At 40.6% G+C, this 26,004-nt stretch overlaps 1 protein-coding gene across 4 annotated transcripts in view; it reads left to right on the top strand.

Annotated features, from left to right (window-relative positions):
* Positions 1-4,241: 4,241 nt before the first annotated feature.
* LOC6526751 (cGMP-dependent protein kinase, isozyme 2 forms cD5/T2) overlaps positions 4,242-26,004 on the top strand; it is a 30,398-nt gene continuing 8,635 nt past the window's right edge. The window contains exons 1-4 of one of the 4 annotated variants that reach the window (XM_015197784.3): positions 4,242-4,481; positions 5,539-5,878; positions 15,646-17,227; positions 21,849-22,015. In XM_015197784.3, the coding sequence (XP_015053270.1) occupies positions 15,708-17,227; positions 21,849-22,015 (1,687 nt within the window). In that variant the 5' untranslated portion in view covers positions 4,242-4,481; positions 5,539-5,878; positions 15,646-15,707. Of the gene's footprint in view, positions 4,482-5,538; positions 5,879-10,072; positions 10,273-15,645; positions 17,228-21,848; positions 22,016-24,308; positions 24,982-26,004 lie in introns of those variants that run through there. The other 3 variants (XM_002087818.4, XM_015197785.3, XM_015197783.3) reach the window with 3 other exon arrangements.

Genomic DNA, 26,004 nt, shown 5'->3' with positions numbered 1-26,004 from the left:
GAAATATTATCAACATTATTTGAAGGGTATCAAGTTTACAGTATATACCGACTGTAACTCTTTAAAGGCAAGTCAACAAAAGATTGAGTTAGATGACAAGGTATATCGATGGTGGTTGTATTTACAATCTTTTGAATTCGATATTGTGTATAGGAAGGGAAAACGCATGGCGCATGCGGACTTCCTCTCAAGAAACCCGATAACGAAAAAGTTACAGTTTGCTGCCAAAGCTCCTGAAATGCGTGTAGATTTAACTGAATTGAGTGACACCTGGCTTATAGCTGAACAGCAGCGAGATCTCGAAATAACATCTTTAATCTCTAAACTACAAAACAATGAATTGAACGAGAGTCTTGCTAGTACGTATGAGTTAAGAGCTGGTTTGCTGTATCGTAAAATTCAGAGGAATGGTAGAACCCGTTGGTTACCTGTAGTTCCAAGGTCTTATAGGTGGGCTGTCATTCACCACATTCACGAGGCTATAATGCACCTTGGTTGGGAAAAGACTCTTGACAAAGTGTATAGCTGTTACTGGTTTGTAGGAATGACGAAATACGTACGAAAGTTCGTTGACAATTGCATCACGTGCAAACTATCGAAACCACAATCTGGGAAAATACAACAAGAAATGCATCCGATTCCTAAAATCGAAATACCCTTTCATACGGTACATATAGACATCACGGGTAAACTAAGTGGCAAGAACGACCAAAAAGAGTATATTATAGTCCTTATAGATGCGTTTACAAAATACGTTTATTTACACCATACTCTGAAGATAGATGCAGCCAATTGTATAGTATCAGTGAAGGCAGTTATTTCCTTGTTTGGTGTTCCATCCCGTATCATAGCAGATCAGGGACGATGCTTTGCGGGATCTGAGTTTAAGGAGTTTTGCTCTGTGCATAATATCGAGTTGCATTTAATTGCCACAGGAGCTAGTCGAGCGAATGGACAGGTCGAGCGGGTAATGAGTACCCTTAAAAGTTTACTAACGGCGGTGGAGATAGGCCAACGTTCGTGGCAAGAGGCATTAAAAGAGGTTCAGTTAGCAATAAATTGCACAATCAATCGGGTCACTAAGTTTAGTCCGTTACAGCTTTTAATTGGAAAAGACGTAAGACCATTAGGGATGCTATCGAATATTGTTGAAGAAAAATATGATAATCTACAGAACCTAAGAGCACAAGCAAAAGTTAATATAGAAAGTAATGCTAATTATGATAAGGAAAGAAGCGATAGAAGTAAGGCAAACGTTGTAAAGCATAAAGTGGGTGATCATGTTCTGCTCAAGTGCGAAGAAAGAAATCAGACCAAACTAGATCCCAAATTTAAAGGCCCGTTTGTTATAACCGAGTTACTTGAAGGAGACCGATATTGTTTGAAGTCATTAACAAGCAAGCGAACCTACAAGTATCCTCATGAGTGTTTGAGGGCGTTACCGGTCGAGACAGTTTCTGCGGAGATGGATGAGGATATGATGAGTGGTGGCGTTGAAACAGACGCAAATGGTGGCGTTGAAACATACGCAAGAGACAGTGCCAGTGAGGGTACTAGCGTTGAAACAGACGCAATTGGTACCAGTGAGGGTACAAGTGGCGTTGAAACATACGCGAGAGACAGTGCCAGAGAGGGTACTGGCGTTGAAACAGACGCATAAAGGTGTAACGTCATAATTCAAGAGGCCTCTTCGAGAAACATAGGTAGACTTGGTGCGCTATCTGGACATTCATCTGTATGATTTGAATATCAAATTAGTTGTAAAGATTATGTTTTGAATTGATTTTAAGAAAGAGGAAGAAATACTTGAGCAGGGCATATCAACATGAATTGCTAAATTTGTACACGAGGACGTGTAAAAGTCAGGATTGGCCGTGTCGGAGCATTGGTAGCATTATTCGAATTTAGTACAGCAACATGAATATTGTGTGTGTCAAAATTGTAATAAAGAAGAATAGAGAAAACAGAACAACCGTCATTGCTGTCTTGTGTTCTTTATATCACCGAGAGTCGGCGAGAGGACTAACTGTAAATCCTCTCACTGAGTGAGACCCGTGCCTACGTGTTTGGTGTATTGCCTCTTCCGTTGGTTCGTTCTGTGTACATCACTCGAAGAAGTGTGTGAGCGAGACTGGACTGGCTATTTGCGGTGTGTGCGAATGAGCAGGATGGCAAGTGTGTCATGAGCAAGCTGCGCAACAGATTTTGGCGACGAGCGAGCGTGCATGAAAAGAGAGAAGGCAGTCTTGGGAGAATATTCGTAGTACACAGACGATATTTTTGTGATACGACTACAAGTGGAACGATGGCACCAACGAAGGGAACGGGGCTCGCTGCTCGAGGTGCTAAGGACACTGAAGCAATTGACGCTTCGACATCTACATATATATTTTTTTGTATATTATAAGATCTTTAGAATCTATCTACCCATTCGCAAAGCCAGCGAAATTAATTAAAAGCGCAATTAATTTGTTTGACAGCTGAAGAAAACAGACGCCAAGCTTTTGGTTTATTGTAAGGGGGGTGTGGAAGGGGGGGCTCCAAAATGGCTGAAATGATTAAGGGGAAGGGAAAGGGGAAGGGGAAAGGGAGGCTGGCTTTTTTCTCCTTTCGTTCGTCTGATTCTCTCGGCATAATAAAAGTAATTTAATTTTAATGAAATTGTTAATACGAAAACAATTTCATTTTGCAAAAAGTTTCGCCTGGCCCAACGGAGGAGCAGAGAGAGGGGGTGGTGGTGGTTGGGGGGTGGGGGGTGGACGAGTGAAATTGCTCGTGACAATGAGTGAACGGGAAAACAACAAACAAACAAACAAACAGGAGTGTGAGAAAAAGAGAGGGCCAGGCCAGCAAACAAAAAAAACACAAATGCCGTCGCAAAGCCAAACAAGAAAAGCACTGCACAAGTGAGAGAGACAGCGAGAGGGAATGAGAAAGCGAGAGGGAATGCGAGAAATGAAATGCTGATGCGAAGATTTAATAAATGAAATTGGTGTGTGATTAAAAACACAAAAACCAAACGAAATCCATCTAATCAACTTTTGCTGCCGCCTCACTTTTCCTCTACTCCCTCCTCCTCCCCCCTCCCTTTCCATCCTACCCGTTTCTCCTTTTGTCCTTTCTCCTACTTGCTATCTCTTTCTTTCGCCCAGCGACGTCGACTGCGGCAGCGGCAGAGGGGTGAGTATGGGAGGGCGATGTGGGGGAGGGGTGGCACAATACTGGGGGTGGGTGGTCTTAAGTTTGAAACGCCTTCTTGAGGGAAATTCCCAGCCAAAGATCCTTGGAATCCTTGCGAAATCGTACATAATAGACCATTATTACTAAATAGTATTTAAACTATGTAACTTTTTATTGTTTTATTATTTGTATTTTAATAAAATATTTTGATTTTTAAACATGTTTAAAAAAATATCCCTTTTATGTGCTATAAATTATTGCAAATATCTTGATACCCCTTTTTTAACGAGTCCGGTATACCCTCTTACGACAAGAGTAATGGGTATGAAAACCATCGTAAAATTTCCCTGTTTTTTATTCCCCTTTTGGGAATTTCGCTCTTTGCAGGCTCCTCCCCTACATATGAGCAGAAAATGGCTAAAGATATTGGTATAAATATTGATATAAGGTATAACTATTTTACATGTAATGTAAAATGTAACATAGAAAGTAGAGTAGATTTAACAAAACTGGCAAATGGGGCTGCATTAGTTCCACAAACAAACGCGCTTTATCATAAATGGATTGGCGTTGTGTGCCATTAGTTCCAAAAGTAAACAAGAAAAGTCGAATAAATCATGGCGCAAAGTTAATCCTGCATTGGCAATTTATAATACTAGCTTAATTTAAGACCGATCTTGACCAACTTAAATGATGATTTCATTCGACATGATTATTAAAATCTGTTTACTACATCTGTTTTAAGAGTAAGCGAAAGTATTAAAAAAGATTTACTCTTTTAATGAGCATACACTTTTACTTAAAATTTAAAACAGGTGCAAGAAATGCTTAATAATATACTAATGTTTAATCATTTTAATAACAAAGTAAATCAAGTTTTTTCTTAATTTGTTCATTTTGCGATTTACATAAATAATAATAAGATTTATGTAAATCAGCTGTTTAAATCTTTTCTAAGAGAAAAGCACCAATTTTACCAACTTTTTGTTCTCTTTAGAAAATATTTTTTGTATGTTTGGGCGAGTGGCGAGTAGCGAGTACGTTGTTTGTTTCAGTTTCAGTCTGTTGGAATTTCTCGAGGTGTGCGGACGTCGTACGTCGCGATCGTGCTTGGAATTGACTTATTGCGGCATTTTTGTTAGAATCATTGCAACGCGTGGCTTTTCTGCGAGTTTTGGCACAAGTTCTTATTAAAACAAAAATATACATATATATGGCATTGGTGTTTATCACAATAATCCACATCGCGATTTAGTTCGGCGGTTGCTCAGCGACGTGTGTTTGTGTGTGCGTGCCACTTGGTTAGTTGTTGCTGCTTTCGCTAGTCGTACGATCTAGTATTTGTGCTCAATTCTGAATTCTAAAATAAAACAACAACTGGCGTTTTCCATATGTGCAACTATTTGCCTTTAAAAGCAATTAAAGCAAAGGCAGCGGTTAAAGTCGACTGAATATTGGGAAAACGTGAATTGTGAATGCAGTTTTGGTGCATTAAGAGAAGAGAGAGTGGAGGAAAGAGAGAAAGCGACTCTCTTTTAGTTAGTGATTTTAAAGTGGAAAATTAATAATTCAAATGCAGCCCGTAATTAAATGCATGGAAAATCAGTTGTTCGCTCGGCATGACGAATTTTCCCTGCTAAACTGGAAACACTTTCCAGTCTATCATTCCAACTAATTCTTTGACTGCAGTTTTGCGTCGCATTTCCCTTTTCGCCGATCTTCTTTTTCGCCTTTCTCTTCACTGATATTTAACAGATTTTAGCAGAAGCTCTGTTGTTGTTGTTGTAACTACTCCTCCTCCCTTTTGTTACTTGCTGCTTGTTTTTGTTGCTCGTCGTGTACAATTTTTTCCAATTTGTGCGCCTTTTCATATTTTATTCTGCCGCGCTGTTTCTGTTTTCTGTTTCTGTCTCGCCGCCGCTTCTATTTTTAGCAACAAGTATGGCTGATGTTGTTGTTGCTGCCGCTCAAGTTAACTACGCTACGCTGGCAGAAACAACAACAAGGCAAACTATGCGAACTGCGAGCTGAAAACAAAAAGAGTGAGCGATAAAATCCGCGCAAAAAGAGAGAACAGTACAGTGGAGCTTGGCTTTGTTATCGGTGTCAGTCACAACTATTTGCTCTTTTATCCAGTGAATGTAAAATTTAGTCTTAAATGTATTAAATCGATATCAGTTAAAATATTGTATAACTTGTAAAAGCTCAGTGTTGCTTGGACCTTCAAGTGGGGGTCCCACTGTACGCGACTCAGGTGATAACAATAACAGCGACGAGTGAGAGATCTTTCTCTCCGCTCTCTCTCGTGTTCGTGTTCTGCGGCTAATAGCATTTAAATTTGAATGCCCAATTTCATAGAAACGCAACGCAAGTGAAAAGACTCGAGAAAACAAAAGTGCAGGTCGTGTCTAAATTGATGGCGAAGTTTCGTGTGCCGCCTGCATTTCATTTATAAATATATTTTCGGCCTTAATTCCGTACTTCCTGTGAATTAACGAGGAAACTGAAGAGTGTGCGAGCGAGAGGTCCGATCGCAGCAACAAGTGGAAGTCGAGAAACTTTCTTCGCAAAAGCCGGCTGATCGCAACAACAACAGCAACAACAACAACAACAACAAGAAGAAAAGAGAGCGATTCTCTGGGACTGGAAAATTAACATTGACATCGCCACTGGAATTTCTTCACTTGTCGTCCAACATGTAAGCCCCATTCCCATTTTAATATGCAATTACCGTCCACTGTTTGTCGAACAAGCAGGTTATTTATTCATACTTATTGTTTATTTATGGATTAATGCCGCCTACGAATTTTGCGATTGCACAATCGTTCGGCCTTTGAATATTGTTTTTTTTTCGCCAAGGCGCCCTTTTGTCCATATAGCCATCTCTTTCGGTCGCTCCAGTGCGGTCTCTTTCTGGCCCGTGCCTGGAATAAACAACTAAGGCTCAGGGTTTGAATCTTTAAGCCCTTGTCTGCACCTTTAAGCCAAAATTGATCGTATCCAAGTAGAGATAAGATAATTTAGTAGAAGTTAGTTAAACAATACACAGTTCAGTTAACTTTAATGATGAACCAACTGAATATAACTAAATAATATACTTGCAAATAAGATAAATGCTATACTGCTATCTACAGAAAAACTCCTTCGCTTATCGAACTATTTCCCAAGGACACTCCAAGGATAAGTGGGGTATCTTTGTCGCCAGTTTCTTTGAAAACTCATTCTTTGTTCGCATTTATTGCGAATCACAGGAAACAAAGCGCAGTTGTTGTTTCAGTTACTGCCGCTCAATTTTCGCTTTGTTTGCTAGTTTATTTTTAGCATTTTGTCATAAAGTTTAACAAACAAACCAACCAGGCAACAGTGAAAAATTGCTGACACCGTGCCATTAAAAAACTGTGGTGTTGTTTGTATTTTGCGATTTGTATTGGATCGATTTTTAGGTGTGAGGGTGTATAGACTCTGTTTACAACTGCGCAGATTTTGAACGTACAAATACAAATATATTGGGTAATTATAAGGAAAGGGTTCTCTTATCACAAATACAAGTTGCACAACAAGTCGCTCGAAGGGGAGTCATAAATTTGCAAAGCCATTTGTCCTAAATCGATTTTCTTCCAGAAACTAAGTCGCAGTTTGAAATTGGAGTCTTGAAAGGTAATTCCTTCTTATCTGAGCTTCAAACGATAAGTCGTGAATTTATTTGGATATGGGGAATACAAAGTAGAATAGTTGAACTGAAGCAACTGAAACGAAATTACATGGCACCTTTATTGCGCTTTTCCATTTTATTTTATGATCATTGTATCTGCAATTCCATAAATCAAAAATCTGTATAGATAGCAGTTGTAAAGCAAATCTTTTCTGGGTTTGTTTATCCAAGAAATCATTTGGCAATGCCTTTATGCCACGAAAAATAAACAGTTTGTAGTTTGCGATTTTTGGGATTAATTCCACGCGAATTTTCGCATTCTTTATCCCACTGCCATAGCAAATTGCCATTTTACCCGCTAAACGAATTTGTTAGGTAGAATTTCAAGAAGCCAAAACTTGTGTAAGCTGCATATCAAATTTATGTCAAGTTGGCCAATTTTCAACAGTAAAAACGACAAAGAAAAACGCTACGCCAATCAGTTTGCAAAAAAACTTAGCACCAATTTGATTTTTCATCAATGAAACTTGTTTATTTAAAAAGAGGTTTTGGCGCTCAGCTGTTTTGAAGAAACAGAATGGAAGTAGAACATTCCGATTGGAAACTTTAAGAGAAACGAATTCTCTTAAGATCAGCGAAAAACTCTTAGCTCGAACTCTTTAAAATTTGACAATTTATCTATATAAAGACTTGTTTTGAAATTTTTGAAGTTGAAATTCTATTTTAGCTATTGCTAGTTAAATAATCTTAATAAGGAACTAGTAACCATTTATTTTTAAAAGTTTCTTATTCGATTTTTAAGATATTTAACCAGATTTTCCTTATCGATATATTATACGTCGCTGTCACCACTAACTGAAAAAGCTTTCGAATTTGTAAGCTTGCGAGTTTGTAAGCTTTTTATCGCTGCCTAAGAATAAAAGCTGCCATTTTAGAAATATAACGGTTTAACAACATTCAAATATAAAGAAAATTAGAACGTATTTATTTTAATGTTTTAGAGAAGTAATATTAAGTATTTTCATAAAAAAGTATATTTTTAACACGATGGATAATATATTTTTCTGTTATTGAAGGTAAAGGTAATTGACAAATTTGTTTAAATAGAGATTCTACCAACTCAATAACATATTTTAATCACTGCCCAACCCAAAAATTGCATAAAGAATCGACATAAAACAAAACTGGGCGGGTGTTGTCACTAGTCAATTGTTGCTGCTCTGTTGCCGCCCAAATAACCTTTCCCATTCGATTGCACCAATTAAATACAATATTTATATATAATTATTACCTACGCTCACTGGCGACTCTCATGACGCCTTATCAATAGCGTCAATGTCGCCAAATACAAACAAAATCCAGTGACAACAACAGCTTGTATCGGAACAATCTAATACAAGTAAATGCAGGCCACTGAATGGATTCTCAGGGGTGGAGAAACTAAATAAAGGGGTTATAAGTATATAAAGTATATATAGACAAAATAAACAACATGACTCATTTTGTTTTTGAAATAATTACTAATGATTATTTCTTTATAGGCTAGAAACCCCTTTTCAGTGCGCCACTGTGTGCCAATCAGCTCAATTAACCAGGCATGGCAATAAATGATAGTTCCTTTTTATATCCACACAAAAAAATTATTAATGGTAGATAACTGAAAACATTTTGCACATAAATACAAATTTACCTTGCTATGCTAACGATTTTAATAATATCTAAATGAAATATTAATTTGTATTATTAATACAAATACACAATACAAATAATACAAAAAATATTAAAACTAATTCAATAATTTTTGTTCAGTGTTTGGAAATCTTCCACGGCACTTTAGCAACGCTTTCCAATCGAATTTGCATGTAAACAATTTAATAATGTTTTGATTTCTGCTTAAATCACGTCCCACATGAAATGATGGTTGCATGCTCGACTCAATTTCCTCCTCGACATTTTTCCGCTTCTATTCCGCCTGCATTGAGTTGATAATAATTCCAGTTCGCCAGTTCGGTTTTGTTTACATGCCCCCGGTAATGCTGTTTGTAATAAATAAATCAGTTCGCCTAAACGTTTTCCGCTAGCAATTTCGCCCAAGTAGCCACCAACTGGCTTTTGTAATTATGACATAAAAAGAGAATAGGCGGCAAACAATTTAGCCGTGTCGAAATTCCGCATGAGCTACAGGATATGATTTATGAAGTGATCCGCACTAAATCATCTCGTGAGTTGGAGCATAGTTTACGATAAATTGCCTGCGGCTGTCAACACGGCGTATGCGTAATATTTTGTAGGACTATGCAAATTAAACGTGACTCAGGATATGCAAAAAGTGTGCTAAGGCGAGAGTTTAGAGATAAAAATCTTTCAAATAAAGTAAGTAATTTAGCTTCTCTTCCAAAAAGCATTTTTGCCTGCGCCCACCTGGCGTATACGTGATATTTACCCAAAACCTTTGTTTTTGGTAGAAAAATGTAACATATAGCAGTATTTTTATGTTATTTATATCAAACTGCAAGTGCTGCCCCCAAATTAAGATGTCAACCGCATATCCTTTAAATTACCCACGAAGCTAAGCTGCCCAACTGCCGAGGGCGCTTCATGAATATGCAAGTAGGGTATCTACGGTAACACCAGTGCCGATCCCATGGTGCGTGCGCCATGCTGGAAGTACATACTTTCGATACTAGATGGTGTTATTTGCTACTTTTTGCAGCGCAGCGCTTTTCATTCTAGCATGCCAGCCAGCAATTAGATAACTGCCAATGCAATTTTTCCAACCCACCATGTGTGTGTGTGTGCGTAAAGCGCTACTATTATTTTATTTGAACGATCGGCAGGCGAACGCACGAATCACAGGCGAGGCGTGGACATATTGATATGAATTATATATGTACATATGCTGGCACATAGTGTGCGTGCAGCCAACTGGTTTAAGCCAAATTGCGAGTTTAATTTAAGCGACAACCCCAAGCGAATGGAATGGAGCGACAAGCAAACGCTTCTGTTGTTCGGCTTGCTTTGCTTTGGGTTCACTTCGATAACAGCCAGTCAACTATGCTATCGATAGGCTTACGATCTTACGATCTTACGATCGTATGTGCTACCCAACACTCGCAATAAACGCAACAGGCGCGCACAAAACAGTTCTCGAGCGTCGCTCAGTCGGTCAACAACGGATGTCGCAGGCACGCAAGCGTACATTTCGTTTATTTCGGTGATTTACAAAATACAAAATACAAAATAAGTAATCGAATCAACCAAAAACACAAAGAAAAAAACCTAACAAAGTGCTTGACAAGCAGCGGCTTCAACTAATTAAACAGCGGATCGGAATCTTAACGGCTATCGAGTGTGTGCTGGTGCTTGTGCGTGTGTTACACTTGGCTTTTGGCTCATTAAAAGTGCAAATTGTTTACGAGAATTTTGCCAGCCTCTCAAAGGTAAAAACAGCCAATTTCCTTTTACGATACTTTTTTGTTTTTTTTCCTGCTCGTACATCGCATCGCTCCCAGGCGGGCAATTTTCCTTACCAAGACACGGTGTGTGTGTGTGCGTGTGTGTGGATCGATGTATTAATTAATGCCAGCGGAAAAAGGAAAAAGAAGTTCTTCGTGAAGAGTGGCTCCTGCAGACAGTCATGTGACAGGCACAACGCTCTTCAAGTCTGCAAGTGACCACCAGGCACTAAATCCATAAAAAAGCACGCAAAGAAATTAGTGTTGCTTTATGATCCACTACTGAAAGTCACTACTTTGAGCTTGAAAATGTTAAACCTGGAATGTTACTAAAGGAAATACAGTGCTGCCCAAGTGGGTGATATTTCCTCGCTGTGCATAACTGGCAGAACTTCTGGTAGAGCAGATCCGAACTTGTTGTGGGGTCCAGAATCCAGAACTGTATCCATGGTCGTCAAGTGGCTTTCCTCCGCGGAAACTGGAAGCTATGTACAAAAAAGTGTGACGGTTGATTAGCTGGTTTGATCATCGTTAGGATCATTAGGAATGCCTTAACAAGTCTATATTAGCGAACGGACTGCGGCGTCTAAATAAAGATGTTAGATCCATGGAAATAGTCATACAGCAGCATTCTTACCAGTTTAGCATTAGTTTCACTTAGCTAGGAAGAAAAAGTAGCTATCTTCAATGGTCCTGAAAAAAGAATTGGTGGTAATTTATAAGCAGAGCCACTTGGACTTTTTAACTTTGGTTTTCTTCACACATCGCCATATCATATAATTATTTATCCATTTTTCATTGGATTACCACATGACTGGCAAAAGTGTCGAGTAATTTGAGTGGCTCATAAGCAAAAACGCTTTGATTAGAACTTGTTTGATCACAGGCCGCCGGTCTTTGGAGTTGGTTTATTTTTGTTGTTAAGAACTTTTATGGTCTTATAATTGTCTTTATGCTGGAAAGAAACTGAAATTATCAGTTCCATATGTAAACAAACTATTTTAGAAGGGTTTGAAAGCTGACAGAATGCTTTCCGAACTAAGTAAAGGAAATTTTGGGTTTGATTACCATTTGACTCTTGGACTTTTAACCAATTAATTATTCAAAAGGCAGCACTGAATATATTATAGCTATTTATATTTATTTAAGTGCCCATCTGGGTTTTATTTCTGACAACTGTAGGCCTAATGGTACTTAAAATACCTTCAGCGAACCTTTTTTGTCGCTCGAAACAAATGACAAATAATCCCTTCCGCAACCTTCGGTGATTCACCTCCAAAATGGAACCGATTGCGATTGCGAATTTTGTCAATCAGGTGGAGTTGCAATCCAGCTGTGCGAGAAGGCTTTAATTGATTGAACGTGCGTTTCATACCAATTTTCGCCATACAAAATGTGGTATCCGTATCCGTAGTTAGAGCGCTCGCTTAATGCCCACTAGCCGCCTAAATCGAGTCACTAGTCTGGCCGTATCTGAATGTCTTTCGAGTCTTTCGAGTGTTATCAGGCGATCAATTGCCTTCGGCATGGCGATCGATCAACGGACGTGTCGCCGGGACTAATGAACATTTGTAAGCCGAAAATAAACGATAAACAAATCGACAGAAAACTGAAAACTAGCCGCAAATTACACTGACTACAAACATATATACATATATATATACGATCCTCGACATTGGCTTGATTTTGAGGGGACTTAAATCACTTGCTTTGCTTTTTATTTATTTATTTGCAGGGGTTCAGGTCAGTCTAAAAAAAACAGACTTCTTGTGAAATTTACGACTTAGACTCGCGTTTCAAGTTGAATTTTTATTACATTTTTATTGATTGTTTGTGTTGCACAAACGAAGCAACCAAGCAGCGAAATTCGAAAACTGAAATTGAAATTGAAAATAACTTGAATAATTGCACGCTAACGGCGTAAATGGAATCGAATCGAATGGATTGAAATGGAATGAATTCCGGGCGAGAATCATTTCTAGTAGAAATCCGGAGAATTCTTGTTTCAATTTGGAGCGGCTTCTTGTGTGTTTGTTTGTTTGTTTCGCCGTTTTGAGGAAGCGCCTGGTACTCGCCAGTAATTGAAACCTATAATTATAGCAGTCTGAAAGCAAATGTATATGTATTCAGAAGATGGCGTTTCCAAATACGGCGGACATAACTCTCAATTGATGTCTCAATTCGAGGGAAAGATCGTCATTGGCTGACTAACCGCTTAATTATGTTTAAATGTTTAAACGATTCGAATGTGGCGCATTTTTGGCATGCCCATTAAGTTGATGTTGCTATTTGTTATGTTGTTATTTTGTTATTTTTCTGCTACCGGTGTTTAACATGCTGTCTCCGCCTGTCACTCATGCCCACTTCTATGCCCGTCTCTTTCGTCCCGCCCTGTTGCCGTCTCTTTCGCTGATTGACAGCCGGGACATTCGGAATATTTGTTTGGGATCTCCTGATGATCGCAAATGTCACTTTTGATTAGCCACAACGACGATGAGCACAATTTGCCATGGGGCCAAGCTAAAACGTTCAGAAAAATGTTGATCATTGCAATTGACTTTGATGGATCGCAAAACTCAAGGATGCCAGCTGTCTGATTTAACTTGCTTTCAGTTAAGGATTTTCTTCGAAATGGTACGGTATTTCAAATTACATTGAAAGATCCAGGATTCCATTGCTATTCTGATTTTAATAAATATATTTTTGCAATTTCTTAGCAAGATAAATGAAGCTCATTTGACTCAACACCTTAGCAGCAGCTAAATATCTTGCAGATATCAATCTCTTCTGCTGCTCAAAATATCAGTAGATCCCGATCTATGTAAATTGGCTGGCCAACAGTTTTAATTGTAGACTGCTCACAACCTGTATCCTTATCTGCGATCATAATGACACACTAATTGCGCTATCTGCCATCGTGAGTTGTTCGCAACTCGCAATTTGCATGGCCAGTCACGCCGAAGCGCAGAACTTCCCTAAATGGTCAGCGATACGATGCTAAGACCTCCCTACAATTACTCATTATTCAAGCACAATATATATATATGTTTATATACAAATATATATTCCCTGCAATCGTGTGCTTGACTTGACTTTGGCCTGTTATCAGAGGCATGAATGAACTCGCGATCAAACGATGTTAATACCCTCCACCCAAAAGCGAGTTGACATTTGAAAGATTTCGAGTTTTCGGGCTGCCGTTTAATAAATGTTTTCATAATACTAATTCAAATTAAACAAGAACCTGTTCGCCAGTGTTGCCACCGAAAGCGGGAATCTCTTAAATGACAATAAAAGCATAAAATCGTTTAAAATATTACGTATACGCCACGTCTGTCTTCTGCCTGTCTCTTGCTTATTTATGCGCCCGAGATGGAAACAAATTGCAATCGTAATTGCGCTTAAGTGGCCCAAAAGCTGCCTCCGATCACGAGCAGCGAATTCATTGAAAACCCATGGAGCAGACCCACAAAATATGCGGGGAACTACGATGATGATGATGATGATGATTTTGAGTGGCCCGTCAATTGTGTTCTATAAATAAAAAAAATACCCACAGACAGCGCACACAACACAATTCCTTCCTCAATTGTCTCAATTTGTTGTGTCAGTATTTTCAGTGCTACGCTATTTTGGTGTGGTGTAGATGTAGAATTACATTTTGCAAATTTGCGGGTAATTACTGATCGATAATTGCCCGCACTTTGAGGGCGTCCGCCTGGAGTTCCGAAACATCCACCCACCACCCCCACCTCAATGTCGTTTCGCATTGTTTATGGAGTGTCGGCGTTTAAATAGCACGGCATACGAATCGCACATTAATCGACGGTGCGATCATTAACATGCTAATGGCCGTCTAAAGCGATCGTTTTCGCTGTAATCGAAGTCAAGAGTCTGTCGAATTCTCAAATACCCACTTGGATGAGCCCAGCATCGAGGTGAAGCGAGCTACTTGAACAAATGATCGCCGAACTATCTGGACTTGAACGGGTTTCCAAACGGATCTTTGTGTTTTTTGCAAACTCTTTTTTTAGCATGCTGCTTAAGCGATCATCGTTTTTATGGCCATAAAATTTGTGTATATCTTCAAAATAACTTAATTTTTATATGTGCCCAATTTGTCTTGCCATTCTTAAGCTTAGAAAATAAATGTTTATAATTTATAAGATTAAATTTATTTATTTGTGCTCACTTCTGGCAGATGTTAGTTTTCTGGCGACATTATTTTCCACAGCATGATAAATCAGTGCTGCTTGACATGCATTTATGTTTATCTCTTTGGTATATATATGTATTTAAGCTTTTCTTGATTAACTTTGCAATAATAATAAAAAGCCAAGCTTACATCCACTGTTCCATATAAAAAAGCGTTCTCTTAACGCGTCAGGTTGATCTTGTTCGGCAGCTTTTCGTTTTACTTTTGGCCATGTTTAGTCGCAAAATAATTTTGGTAGCTCTCCAGATCTTCAGTTAACCCACTCGGTACACAAGTGATCGTCCCACTCGCAAATTTTTTGGTTGCTTTTTCTATGTTTCGATTGAAATTCGCACATGAAGTGGAAACCGAAACCAGCCACACTTGTTTATAGGGTTTCAGTGTGCTTTGTTTATAAGTTGGCCAGGCCATGTTTAAGTTTAGATGGCTTTATTTTTAGCCCGCTCATGCCACTTGAATTATTGTCTAAACGTGTCCGAAAACAATAGCAAAAGCCACGCAAATATGTAAATAATAAAAAAATGTGCCAGCTTCGCATTTGGCATTTGAAATTCTTTCACAAAGCGTCGACAATTTGTCGGCTGTCTTATCTTGAAGGGCTTAAGGCGTGTCGGCGCCCGAAAAAAAACAAAAAAAAATAAAAAACGGCGAAGACATTGTCAAGTTGTCCAACAAGTTGTGTATCCAGGGGAAATGATAACCGAATTTCGTTGAATATTGTGATAATTGTTGCCAGCCATGGGAATGTGGACACGCATGCGTACACTGGGAATAAAAACACATTGAGTTTATTGTAATAAAACTTTGGTTTATGTGTAAAAGCATTGTTCATTCCCCTGCATAAATTGTTAATTCAACAATCGTGTTAAACCATCGATCGTAAATCAGTTCATTGCGACTGATTAGCCTGCGATTAGATTTCATAATAGCCTGATTGGCACTCTGTCTCAAAGTGAATCATGTTTACAATATTACTTGAATATATAAAAATATATAAAAGCCGCACACAAAAAACGTTCAATGGAAAATAGATAAAATTTCAGTTTGTTTACTGCGGGCTATATTCTGCTATCTGCTTGTATGTTTTGCTGTATTTATTATTCGTTTTATTTATGCACTCTTTTTGGTTTATTACTTTGCAGGGCTCCCAACGCCTGGCTGATTGAGTTTTCCGTGGCGGCTGTTGATCAGGAAAGCCGCCTGGATGCGTTTCTGCTTTGATCGGCTGTGCTTCGCAACCAAGCGGCCAGCCCAAAACTCCAATGCACCACACAGCAGCACCACTGTAGATGCACCATCACGTTCAGCGGATGTCCCAGTAGCACCAACATCAGCAGCACCACCACAACAACCACCACAGCAGGCAGTTAGTAATCTGTTCTATGCCGACTACCAGAAGCTGCAGCCGGCGATAATCGATCGGCACTGGGAGCGGGACAGAGATACAGATACAGATACGAATACCAGGAGCGAGGCCAAGCCACCGGACATTGTAGAGCACATAGAACCCGTAGAGCAGCAGCAGCAGCAGCAGCAGCAGCAGCAGCGGCAGATACAAACACAGATACAGATACAGATACCCCCTCCCGCTGCCCCGCCATCGATAGAGATACAGCAACGCTATCGCCGGCACAGCAGTGCCGAAGATCGCAATCTGAACACGAGGCGAAACGATTCGAATACTACGGAGGCGTTACGAAAAGCAGCCAGTATGCAGCAGGAGCCGAACGCCAACTATCAGTTCCCAACCGACTTGGGTCTGGTGAGCATCGTCAACAATAATAATAATAACACAAACACAAGCACCCATCCGAGTGGAGCCACCATCAGCAGCAGCAGCAGCAACAACAATAATCTGGTGGGTGGCATTGTGACCTTGCCGGCGGCTGGTGGTCTCATAGGACTGGAGCATACGGCGTCGGGTCTGCGACTGATACCAGCACCGCCCACCCACTCGGAAGTGCTGACCCACACGCTGATCTATGGCACACCGCCCTCGGGCGCCCAGCAACTGAACCAGGATCCCCGCAGCCTACTGCACCAACAGGAGCTGCAGCTGCAGCAGCGCTATCAGCAATTGCAACAACTGCAGGCACAGACCCAAGGTCTGTACACCAGCCAAGGCAGTCCGGTGCTGTACCATCAGCCCAGTCCGGGATCGAGTCAACCGGTGGCGATACCCGGTGCCACTTGCCATTCGCCCACACAACTGCAGCCGCCCACCACGCTGAATCTGCAGCAGCAGATGCAGAGTTTGCGGATCTCGGGATGCACGCCCAGCGGTTCGGGTGGCTCGGCCACGCCCTCGCCGGTGGGCCTGGTGGATCCCAACTTCATAGTGAGCAACTATGTGGCCGCCTCGCCGCAGGAGGAGCGCTTCATCCAGATCATTCAGGCCAAGGAGCTCAAGATACAGGAAATGCAACGGGCGCTGCAGTTCAAGGACACCGAAATAGCCGAGCTCAAGTCGCACTTGGACAAATTCCAGAGTGTCTTTCCCTTCAGTCGCAGCAGTGCGGCGGGCTGTGCGGGCACGGGCGGCGCATCCGGATCCGGAGCCGGCGGAAGTGGCGGCAGTGGTCCCAGCACCGCCACCGGCGCCACCCGCAAGTCGGGACAGAATTTCCAGAGGCAGAGGGCGCTGGGTATCTCCGCGGAACCGCAGAGCGAGTCCTCGCTGCTCCTCGAGCACGTCAGCTTTCCCAAATACGACAAGGATGAGCGGTGAGTAATAGATATAAGATACTATCTCAAATCATTTAACCACTGAAGGCTCCATGTGTAGCCCATCATATTATTCATATTCACATTGTACATTTATTTATATTTGCTTACATTACGATGCTCAGCCACTGGGCGCGTGATCAGTGATACTATGAGTGTACTTGCACCTAGTATGCGTGTAGTACTCTTCTGCCTTTTTATCGTACTATATTGTACTCTGATCAAAGGCTAGAGTAAACCAGTTTGCTTAACTCCAAGATATGAGTTAGTTACGAAAACATAACACTTTGTCGCTCTCTTCTCTGGCACAGTGAAATCAGTTGAACCTAATTGGCCCTGCATTATGGCGTTCCGAATACGGATGTGCAAAGTTTAGACTAGCTGCTATATAGCCTGCTATATAGCCGCAACGATAACGACCGGAATCGGATTCAGAATCGGCGTCATTGCGCCGATCTTAATCATATATTGGGGGCAGCGCCCTGTCGCCTGTCGTCGCCTGCCACAAAATGCGTCTATTAAAATTGAGTTGGGGTGACAGGCGCGGTTGCAACAAGCACCACCCACCAGCCCCTTGTCTATCAGCCTGGTGGCCTTGGGCAGTGTCAGTACTCGGATATAAAAGTCCGTATGAAAATATATAAGCCACATATATGATTTGCAGCCCACAAAGAGGCTGCCAATTGGCAGCCAACTCACGCTGCGTTGCGTCACATTCGTTTCATTCTATGCGCGATTTTTTAACACACTTTTTTCTGTTGTGTATTTTTCGATCATGCAAAATTCGCTGCAGTCACTCCGAAATACTTAGCTTACCTATATACCTATAGACCCATATAATTAGGCGCGTATAAAATTAAATCTGTGAAAATGCGTGGGCAGATTCTGTCGGCTTCGCACACTTTTCACACATTTGCTGCCCACTGGAAGTCGTTGCTCTTGGCCAGCTTTCCCCACTTTGTCTGCTGCAAAAACATAAGAAAACATAAATATTTATTCTTTGGCTATGTGGCGATGTTGTTTCCTGAATGCCTTTCAATAATACACTGGGCCATGTGCGATCACAATTCATTTAAATGGCGACACACGCTGTCTGAAAATTGTTGATCCACATTTCTGACTAATTTTTATGGGCTATAACTTAATTTCATAGGGTTTTGTATGATATCAGTGAGATTCATTTTGTATGCGCCGAAATTGCTTTTAAAATATTTTCCACGATTTTCCCATCGTTGCGGATAAGCTGAAATAAATATATTTATATTATCATTGTCTATTTTCTATTTTAAATGGGTTCTTATAAAGAATGGAAAGTTTAGGAGGTTTCCAAAAATAACCATTTCTTCTTTTGTGATTCTATTTTATTATAAACAAACAATTAATTATTGGGAGTTCAGGGTTCGTTCATAGAACGAAATATATATTAAAATTAAAATAAAAATGTCTAAGAACATGGCGCTACTATTGCTGTAATCTTAAAGGCCTGAATGCCAAAATAATATGCAATATACATTTATTTCTAATATTTATCTTCGATTTTTACACGGAGCTGGTTTAGATTATCTGAATCGGACGCTAAGTAATGCGGCAAATTTGTTTAAATCGGCCATTTTTATGACCCCAAGCTGTTGACACAATCACAAAAAATCGCCGGCAAATTCGCGAAATCCAATTGCATTCAAACATTTGAATGGTCAAAACCGAGCGATGAAGGGGGGAGGGGGGGTCCCATAGACTTTGCATTTCGGAGCCGGCCAATTGAGGTGCATTTTATCTCTGGCCAAAATCTGTGCCGACGGCGACGCTTGTGTGTGCAACAGGACATTTTTTGACACTTGCATGGCATAAATCAAAAGCGCCGTAGGCCTCCAACTCGACTATATATGTATATATATATATATATATCTGTGAGATCGGGATTGAGACTGAGGTTGGTCTCAGTACTTTTGTGGCCATTTACACCACGCAACTGTCGCTTGTTGGCTTTCAACGTGGCCATCTAATAAATAATGCCAGAAAATTGTGCGAAATTGCCTTCGCAGTGCAGTTTCCAGGGGGGTGGCGTCATGGAGGCAGTGGCGTGCCTGGCAGGGGGTATTGCTGTTAGAACTTGCCACATGTTGCACATACATGTGTCCACGGTCAAGATGGCAAACAAACAGTTTGTGGGTCAGGCAATTATAATGCTAATTAGAGCAAATGCCAGATTGAGGGAACACTAAATTACCATAGAAGTTTCTACAGATAAAATAAGCTACTTTGTCTTTGCTTGTCAACTAATACAGCTAACTAATTGTAGTTTTAGAAGCTTTTTGCATGTAATAAATCAATAGAAAATACAACATTTTTAGACAAGGAAAAAACCATGTGATTTCAGTTATTATGCACTTATAACGGCTGTTAGCTACTAACTATTATTTAATTTGTACAACAACATCAAATTGGCGTGCAGATTTTCTTTTCACAACCCAATCCCGATAAGTATCCACCTCCTTGCCGTACAGGCCTTGATTGCCATCTCACAGATAGTTAACCGTCTCAGATACACATAACATATACTACACATGTGTGGCTATAGATTGATCCAAAAATCAAGCCCCACCCAAAATAGCTCACTTTGCAGTTGGTTTGTCGCTTCCATTGGCGCTGGCTTCTATGCGCAATTTCCATTTTCAATTCCCCCGGCGAGACGCCACTTGGCTTTTATTGTCAACTGCTCTTAGCCGCTAAGTATTTGCACTTTCAATTCAGTTTGCCAGTCTCATAAGTTTTGAACTGAACGCACCCGCATCTGAAGGAGATCTCTCTGGGGACAGGCTGCTGCTGCTGTGTGTTTCTTAAGGTGCAGCCAATTTCATTCCATGCCTTGGCACACATTTCGAATTTCAAATTCAATTTACGCACGTATATAGCCATATGAATGGTTATAGCTTCCGACAACTGGAACGCTCAAGCGATCCGGCCCGTAGGTCTAATTGAAGCTATTAATTGTTTTGGCTCGTACACGCAGTGGCACCACTGGCAGCACTCGCACCACTGGCACCACCACTTGCACCACCGCCATTGTGCTACGCATGTGCGTGGTGGTGGTGCTGCAGCCACAGAAAATGTTAATTTAGGCATATAAAAAGTGCTCCGCTGGCAAAACCCCACGGGGCCAACACCATGGAGCGACCCACCGCCTCGGGCGACTCGTCTACACTGGATAAAATATATAAATTTAATAATAAAATTAACAACTAATTATTAGTATTTAAATAAGCACTCCAAAATGTTCCTCAGGAGATATTTTCTAAGTGTTTCGTCAAGCAGATTGGGATACAAGTTTTGTTGCCTTTTTGATTATCCTAATACAAGGATATCTTTATATGTTTTAGGTATCTATTTCTCTGAGTGTGTGCGCCTCCTTCTTCTTTAGTTTCAACTCCATTATTAAAACTAGTTTCGATTTGTGGGGCGCTGAAATCTAATACCTTACCGAGCCAAACAACGATCCATGTTATTACAGATTGTCGCTTCCCAGACTCACTGGTCGTGACTAGGGTATCGATTAGACCTGAAACGGTTTTTTTTATCGCATTTTATTATTTTTTATTAAATTTTAATTGTGAGTGCTGTGTGGCGTACCCGAAAATACCGCAAAGATACATGCATACCCGCCAAACGGGCGCCACAGGTGTCGCAGTCTGGGTGTAGCTGTCGGTTTTTGGCCAAAATGTCCCCCACTCCAGTGCACCGAATCAAGCCAACTCATCACCAGATTTCGGGGCAATCAGTTAGCTGGTGGTTTCTCCCAACTCAGATTGCCGCCAAAAGCGAGGCTTACAAATTGGCCTCCAATCCCATCGACGACAGACTGGGCAACGCCTTCGTGATTAACTTGATTATTAAGCAGATATTGGTGGGCCCATTTAATGGATTTAGTTATGAAAAGATATATTGAAACATAAAAAACTAGTTCATACGGCTATTAAACATAATGAACACACTTGAATCGATTTAATTAACATTAATCCCTTCCATCATAGTTCCTTTCTTAACCCTTTCTAGTATTTTAAATCACACAAAGTGTTGGCCACACTGGCAGTTCGCTAGCTCTAGCTGGCTTTAATTAATCACCCGGGTATCAGCATTGGCTACCAATTTTATCCGATCCACAGCTTCTATTCCCATTACTGTTTCGTTTCTCCGGCTCGGGCGAGTTGTCAAGTTCGCTGACAGATAAAGTCATTTGACATTTACAGGCATTGCCGACATGGCAAAGCATGGCATGGTATATGGATCCCCACTCCCCCAAAATAACCAATCTACCCCCCATTCCCCTTTCCGAAGCATACAATTTTCAAATTTGTATTAATTTCATATCGCTCGATTGCGCGCATGCCAACATCCATCGACATTGGGCTCCAAAAATAAAACGAAAAAATGGAGTTAAAATGCCGCAAAATTTTTGGTGGCACAACTTGTTGCGCGGCTTGTGAGCCAAACTGGCCAACCAGATAAAACGATTTATATGTGTCAGTCGGAAAATTAATTGGACTCTTGCCTTTGCTCATTTCATTGGCAGTCACTTGCCATATTCAATATTCACAACTAATTGCATTTATATATCGCTTTGCAGCTCCCGTGAACTTATCAAGGCTGCCATATTGGATAATGATTTCATGAAGAACCTGGATCTGACGCAGATCCGTGAGATCGTCGACTGCATGTACCCGGTGAAATATCCAGCCAAGAATCTAATCATCAAGGAGGGAGATGTCGGAAGCATTGTTTATGTCATGGAAGGTGAGTTAAAGGTTCAAGCACTTGTGATCTATCTTTCATTAGGTTGGGAATGATAGAGGAAATTGAAGAAAAATCAGGGATATGCATACATCCACTTAGGTATTTTTAGATGGTAAATTTTTCAGTATAAATATATTTTATTAGGTATTTTAATATTTTGTATCAAATATATTTTATTTTTATGTTAAGCAGTGCATTCAAGTAAAAAACTGATATCCTATTTGCAGCCAAAAAGTATGCTAACAAATTTGTTTGCAACTGCAAGCAAACAGGTGTAAAATGCATGTAGAATGCGTGTCTGTATATGCAAATTATTATAACGCTCTTCAATGCCAAAGTGATATATAATCGAGATATATCTCTGATTTATAACACAAACTATTTAATTCATTTTAAGTAATCAATTGATTTTGATATGATACAACTAAAATTTAAGTTGTATCCACTAATGCTTAATAAACTTCATTACTAGACTGATACTCTTCAACACTTGCATTTGGCCAAATATTTTCTATATCCTTCAAATGCCTAATTAATACTTTTCAACACTTGCATATGGCAAAATATTTTCTGTATTCTTGCAAATACCTAAGCATAAGCATAATGTGTCCACCTTGCCCCGCCAAGATCGTGCAACTAGTTGGCGCAGATAAGCACCTACTCCTTGGGTTTGGCTAGTTGCACGTGCGGCTTTGGGCCAGATGTGGAATGCCTCAGTTGTGGGCTGGGATTGGAACTCAGTTTTGCGAGATATGGGGGGGTTTCGGGGGGTATTGTGTCACACCCACGCCGAAAGAAGAAGAGAAGTTCAGAGTCTCGCCTTGCAGCGAAATGTCAGCAACTGACTGTCGACTCCAGCGAACAATGGCCAAGAAGCGGGTTTTCCTTTCAGTTTTCGCTTAGCCTTTTGCTTAATAGTTTTTTGCACGTTTTACTGCGTTTTTCTTGGGCTCGTTTTATTTTTCCATTTCAGGGTGTGTGCTGTGGGCCTTTTGACTTCAGTTTCGTGGCTAATTGTTGCTTTAAATATTTGCTCGATGTGGGTTCGGTTTCGCATCAATTCTGTGTACCTTTCGTGTTAATTTGTTCGCCGACTTAATTTGCGTACTAGCATTAGCATTTTAATTGCGCGCAGACGACTGGAGATTGTGCACCGCACAAAAGTAACAATAATGATGATAATCAACAGTCGAATTATGCATTCGCAAGTGGCAAGATGAATTGGTGGAAAAGGATGCTTCCTCAATCTTGCAACATCATCGTCTGGGATTTTCGCTTCCTTAACCCGAAGCACCAATGTCCGCTACTTGAAACCGATGAGCAGATGTCACGGCATCTGTCTATATATCATATGGGTATAGTGCCGCACATATGATACTTCATGTTGAAAGAAAATCGGAGAGGAAAACTTCATATGATTGCCAAGCCAAACAGCAGATGTTTACGAGATCTGCAAGGTTTCGGCCTTGCTCACTTGGGGAATGCCCTGCAAAACGCATTCGCGATAGGAAAGCAGGAAGTACTTCTCATATAATACCCTACTGATTAAACTGGCATATCTCAAGGGATGTACGATTTATTTTGATACTCTGCACCGATTAGCAAGTCGAAGAATATATTTTATATAAATGCGAACCTGATTAGGCAACAGTTTAATGCGCGTTGGCTCTGAGGTCACTGGACCTCTGGATCTATAATTATTTCTGCACGTTCATTGTTCCATTTCTGAATGGTTACGTTTTCCAGATGATAACGTTCGAATATCTTTTGTTTCGCGTAGCGAATTGGCTTGTCACTTAGGACCAAACCAGTTCGCCGGTTTGGCGCTCTATAACTGCACTGGGAGAAAAAGTGGAGTAGTTTGAAAACACATTATTTAACAATATTTTAATAAGAGTCTAGTTTCATACAACATAATATTTACATGTTTTATTCATTAAATATTATTCTTAGATCAAAACAGCAAATTACGCCATCATAACTATATACCCTGCTCTAAAGTTAGTGCACCTTTTTCCTCAGTGCACAGCACTTGATTTTGTTCAGCTCTTACCTGTATGTGTGAGTATTTTCGCTCTCCCCAACACTTATACACACACACTTGTAACCCTCGATCTCTGGGGCTCTCGCCCACAAACAAACAAAACGTGCTCAGCTGTCTCCCCTATCTATGTATATTTGTCTCTGCCCCTGTCGCTGTTCTGCTCTCCGCCGATCGCTCAGTGGGAAATGCGAATGAGTAATGCTCCAGTGCTTCGGATGCCGATGCCGATCTTCGTCTTCGGGCCATTCGTCATTCGTCCGGCAGGCGGCGTAGCGAGAGAACGTGTGTGACGCATGCGCGCTCGGTTGCGAAAAGTGCACCTGGATTTGAATGTTACATCCAGCACAGGAATAACAGAAATCAAAACTCCCACTTCGTGTTTGTTTGGCCATTTCTTCGGCTCGCTTGTCGTGACTTCCAATTCGCCCTCGTGTGTGTACTTAACGGTTTATTGCATTGCATATTTGCATATGGCAACCGCCAGTGAATTAATAATAAAAAGCCACAAACCGGACAATTACAATAATGCCTTGTGCATCATAGTGCATATGCCTGTGAGCTATTTCCAACAATAATGCTTACATAAATAGCACTCGTTGCTGTTCTGAATCTGAATAAAAGCAAGCAAAGTAAACAAAACCGCACAGTTTTCCCATGCTCGGTTTTTCCGCTCGTGTGTAAAATTATGTTGAAAGCGATCGGCAAACGTTTCGTGTTAATTTTCTTTGAACTGCTCGCAAATTCTTGGAATAAAGTGTATTAAAAGTGAAAGTGAATTCTTTAAGCGCTCGCATTAAGCGATGAAAATGAGCTGAAACACCCACGAACTTCGAGAGAACGAGACGCAGAAACGGAGACTTGGATTTTGCTCTTTTTTTTTTGTTTTCTCGAGCTGAACGCAAAGATCACTTGAAGAATTCCGGTTTGTGGTTTTCCTGTGCAGCTGTTGCTCTTGTTGTTGTTGTTGTTTTGGTTGCTGTTGTTGTTGTTGTTGTTGTTTTGTATGTATTTGTATATGTATTATGTCCCGGTCCGGTCATTGGTCCGAAATAAGAAGCCAAAAACACAAATCGGCAATAATGGTGTAGAAATACAGACATTATAAACCGTATAATGCCAAATGTCACTGCTGCGAACCGATCGTGCAAGAATGTGAGAACACAAATCGCACACAGAATCTGATATGAAATGATACGCCTCAAATGAAAGAAATCCACTTGAAGTGCCGAAGAATGTGGAAAATTTAATTAAATATTGCTAGAAGTAGAAACCCCAAAAACAAAAGCGTAATGCCCAGAAATTTAGAAATCGTGCGAAGAAGTCACAGAGTCAAAAGGCAAAAGACTGTCTCAAAACGATGATGATGATGATGATGATGATCATGAGGCGAGGGAGAGGCAACTAGGCATCTGTGCTAATGTCATGCCCTGGAACCGGGTCTCCACCTGTCATTTGGCTTCTTCTCTCGTCATTTTTCCAACTCAACTGGGGGATCTGAAGCTCAGAGCTCTGGGAGCTTGGAACTCGGAACTCACTCTCACTTTCCAGCGACCCAACGAGTTTGGCATTCGCCATTTGACATGCCAAATGAACTGGCTTCGCTTGGGCGCTCGAATAAAATTGAGATTGAGATTGGGTAATAGACGAAAAGTGGAAAATGATAGCTGGCGGAAAGTGGATCACAAGATCATTAGGAAACTGGGCGCTGAATTGGTCAAAATTATGGCCTTCCCAAGTGGCTTATAATTGAACCCAAACAAGTGGAACGAATTCGGTAGCTTCTTGCTGCTGAGACTCATTTCATTTTCAGCACTCAAACTATTTTCTTTTTAAGAAAAAAAGAGAAGAGCTTAATTGGCAATTTAAATAGATGCCCAGAAGCCATTTTAGTATTGATTAATCGAAAGTTAATGATGCTAGTCTATTAAGACGTTTCCACGAAGTT

This window comes from Drosophila yakuba, chromosome 2L, assembly GCF_016746365.2.
Source record: "Drosophila yakuba strain Tai18E2 chromosome 2L, Prin_Dyak_Tai18E2_2.1, whole genome shotgun sequence".
Lineage (NCBI taxonomy): Eukaryota > Metazoa > Arthropoda > Insecta > Diptera > Drosophilidae > Drosophila > Drosophila yakuba.
The sequence above is the reverse complement of the archived record's forward strand: the minus strand, read 5'-3'. Positions and strand labels throughout refer to the sequence as shown.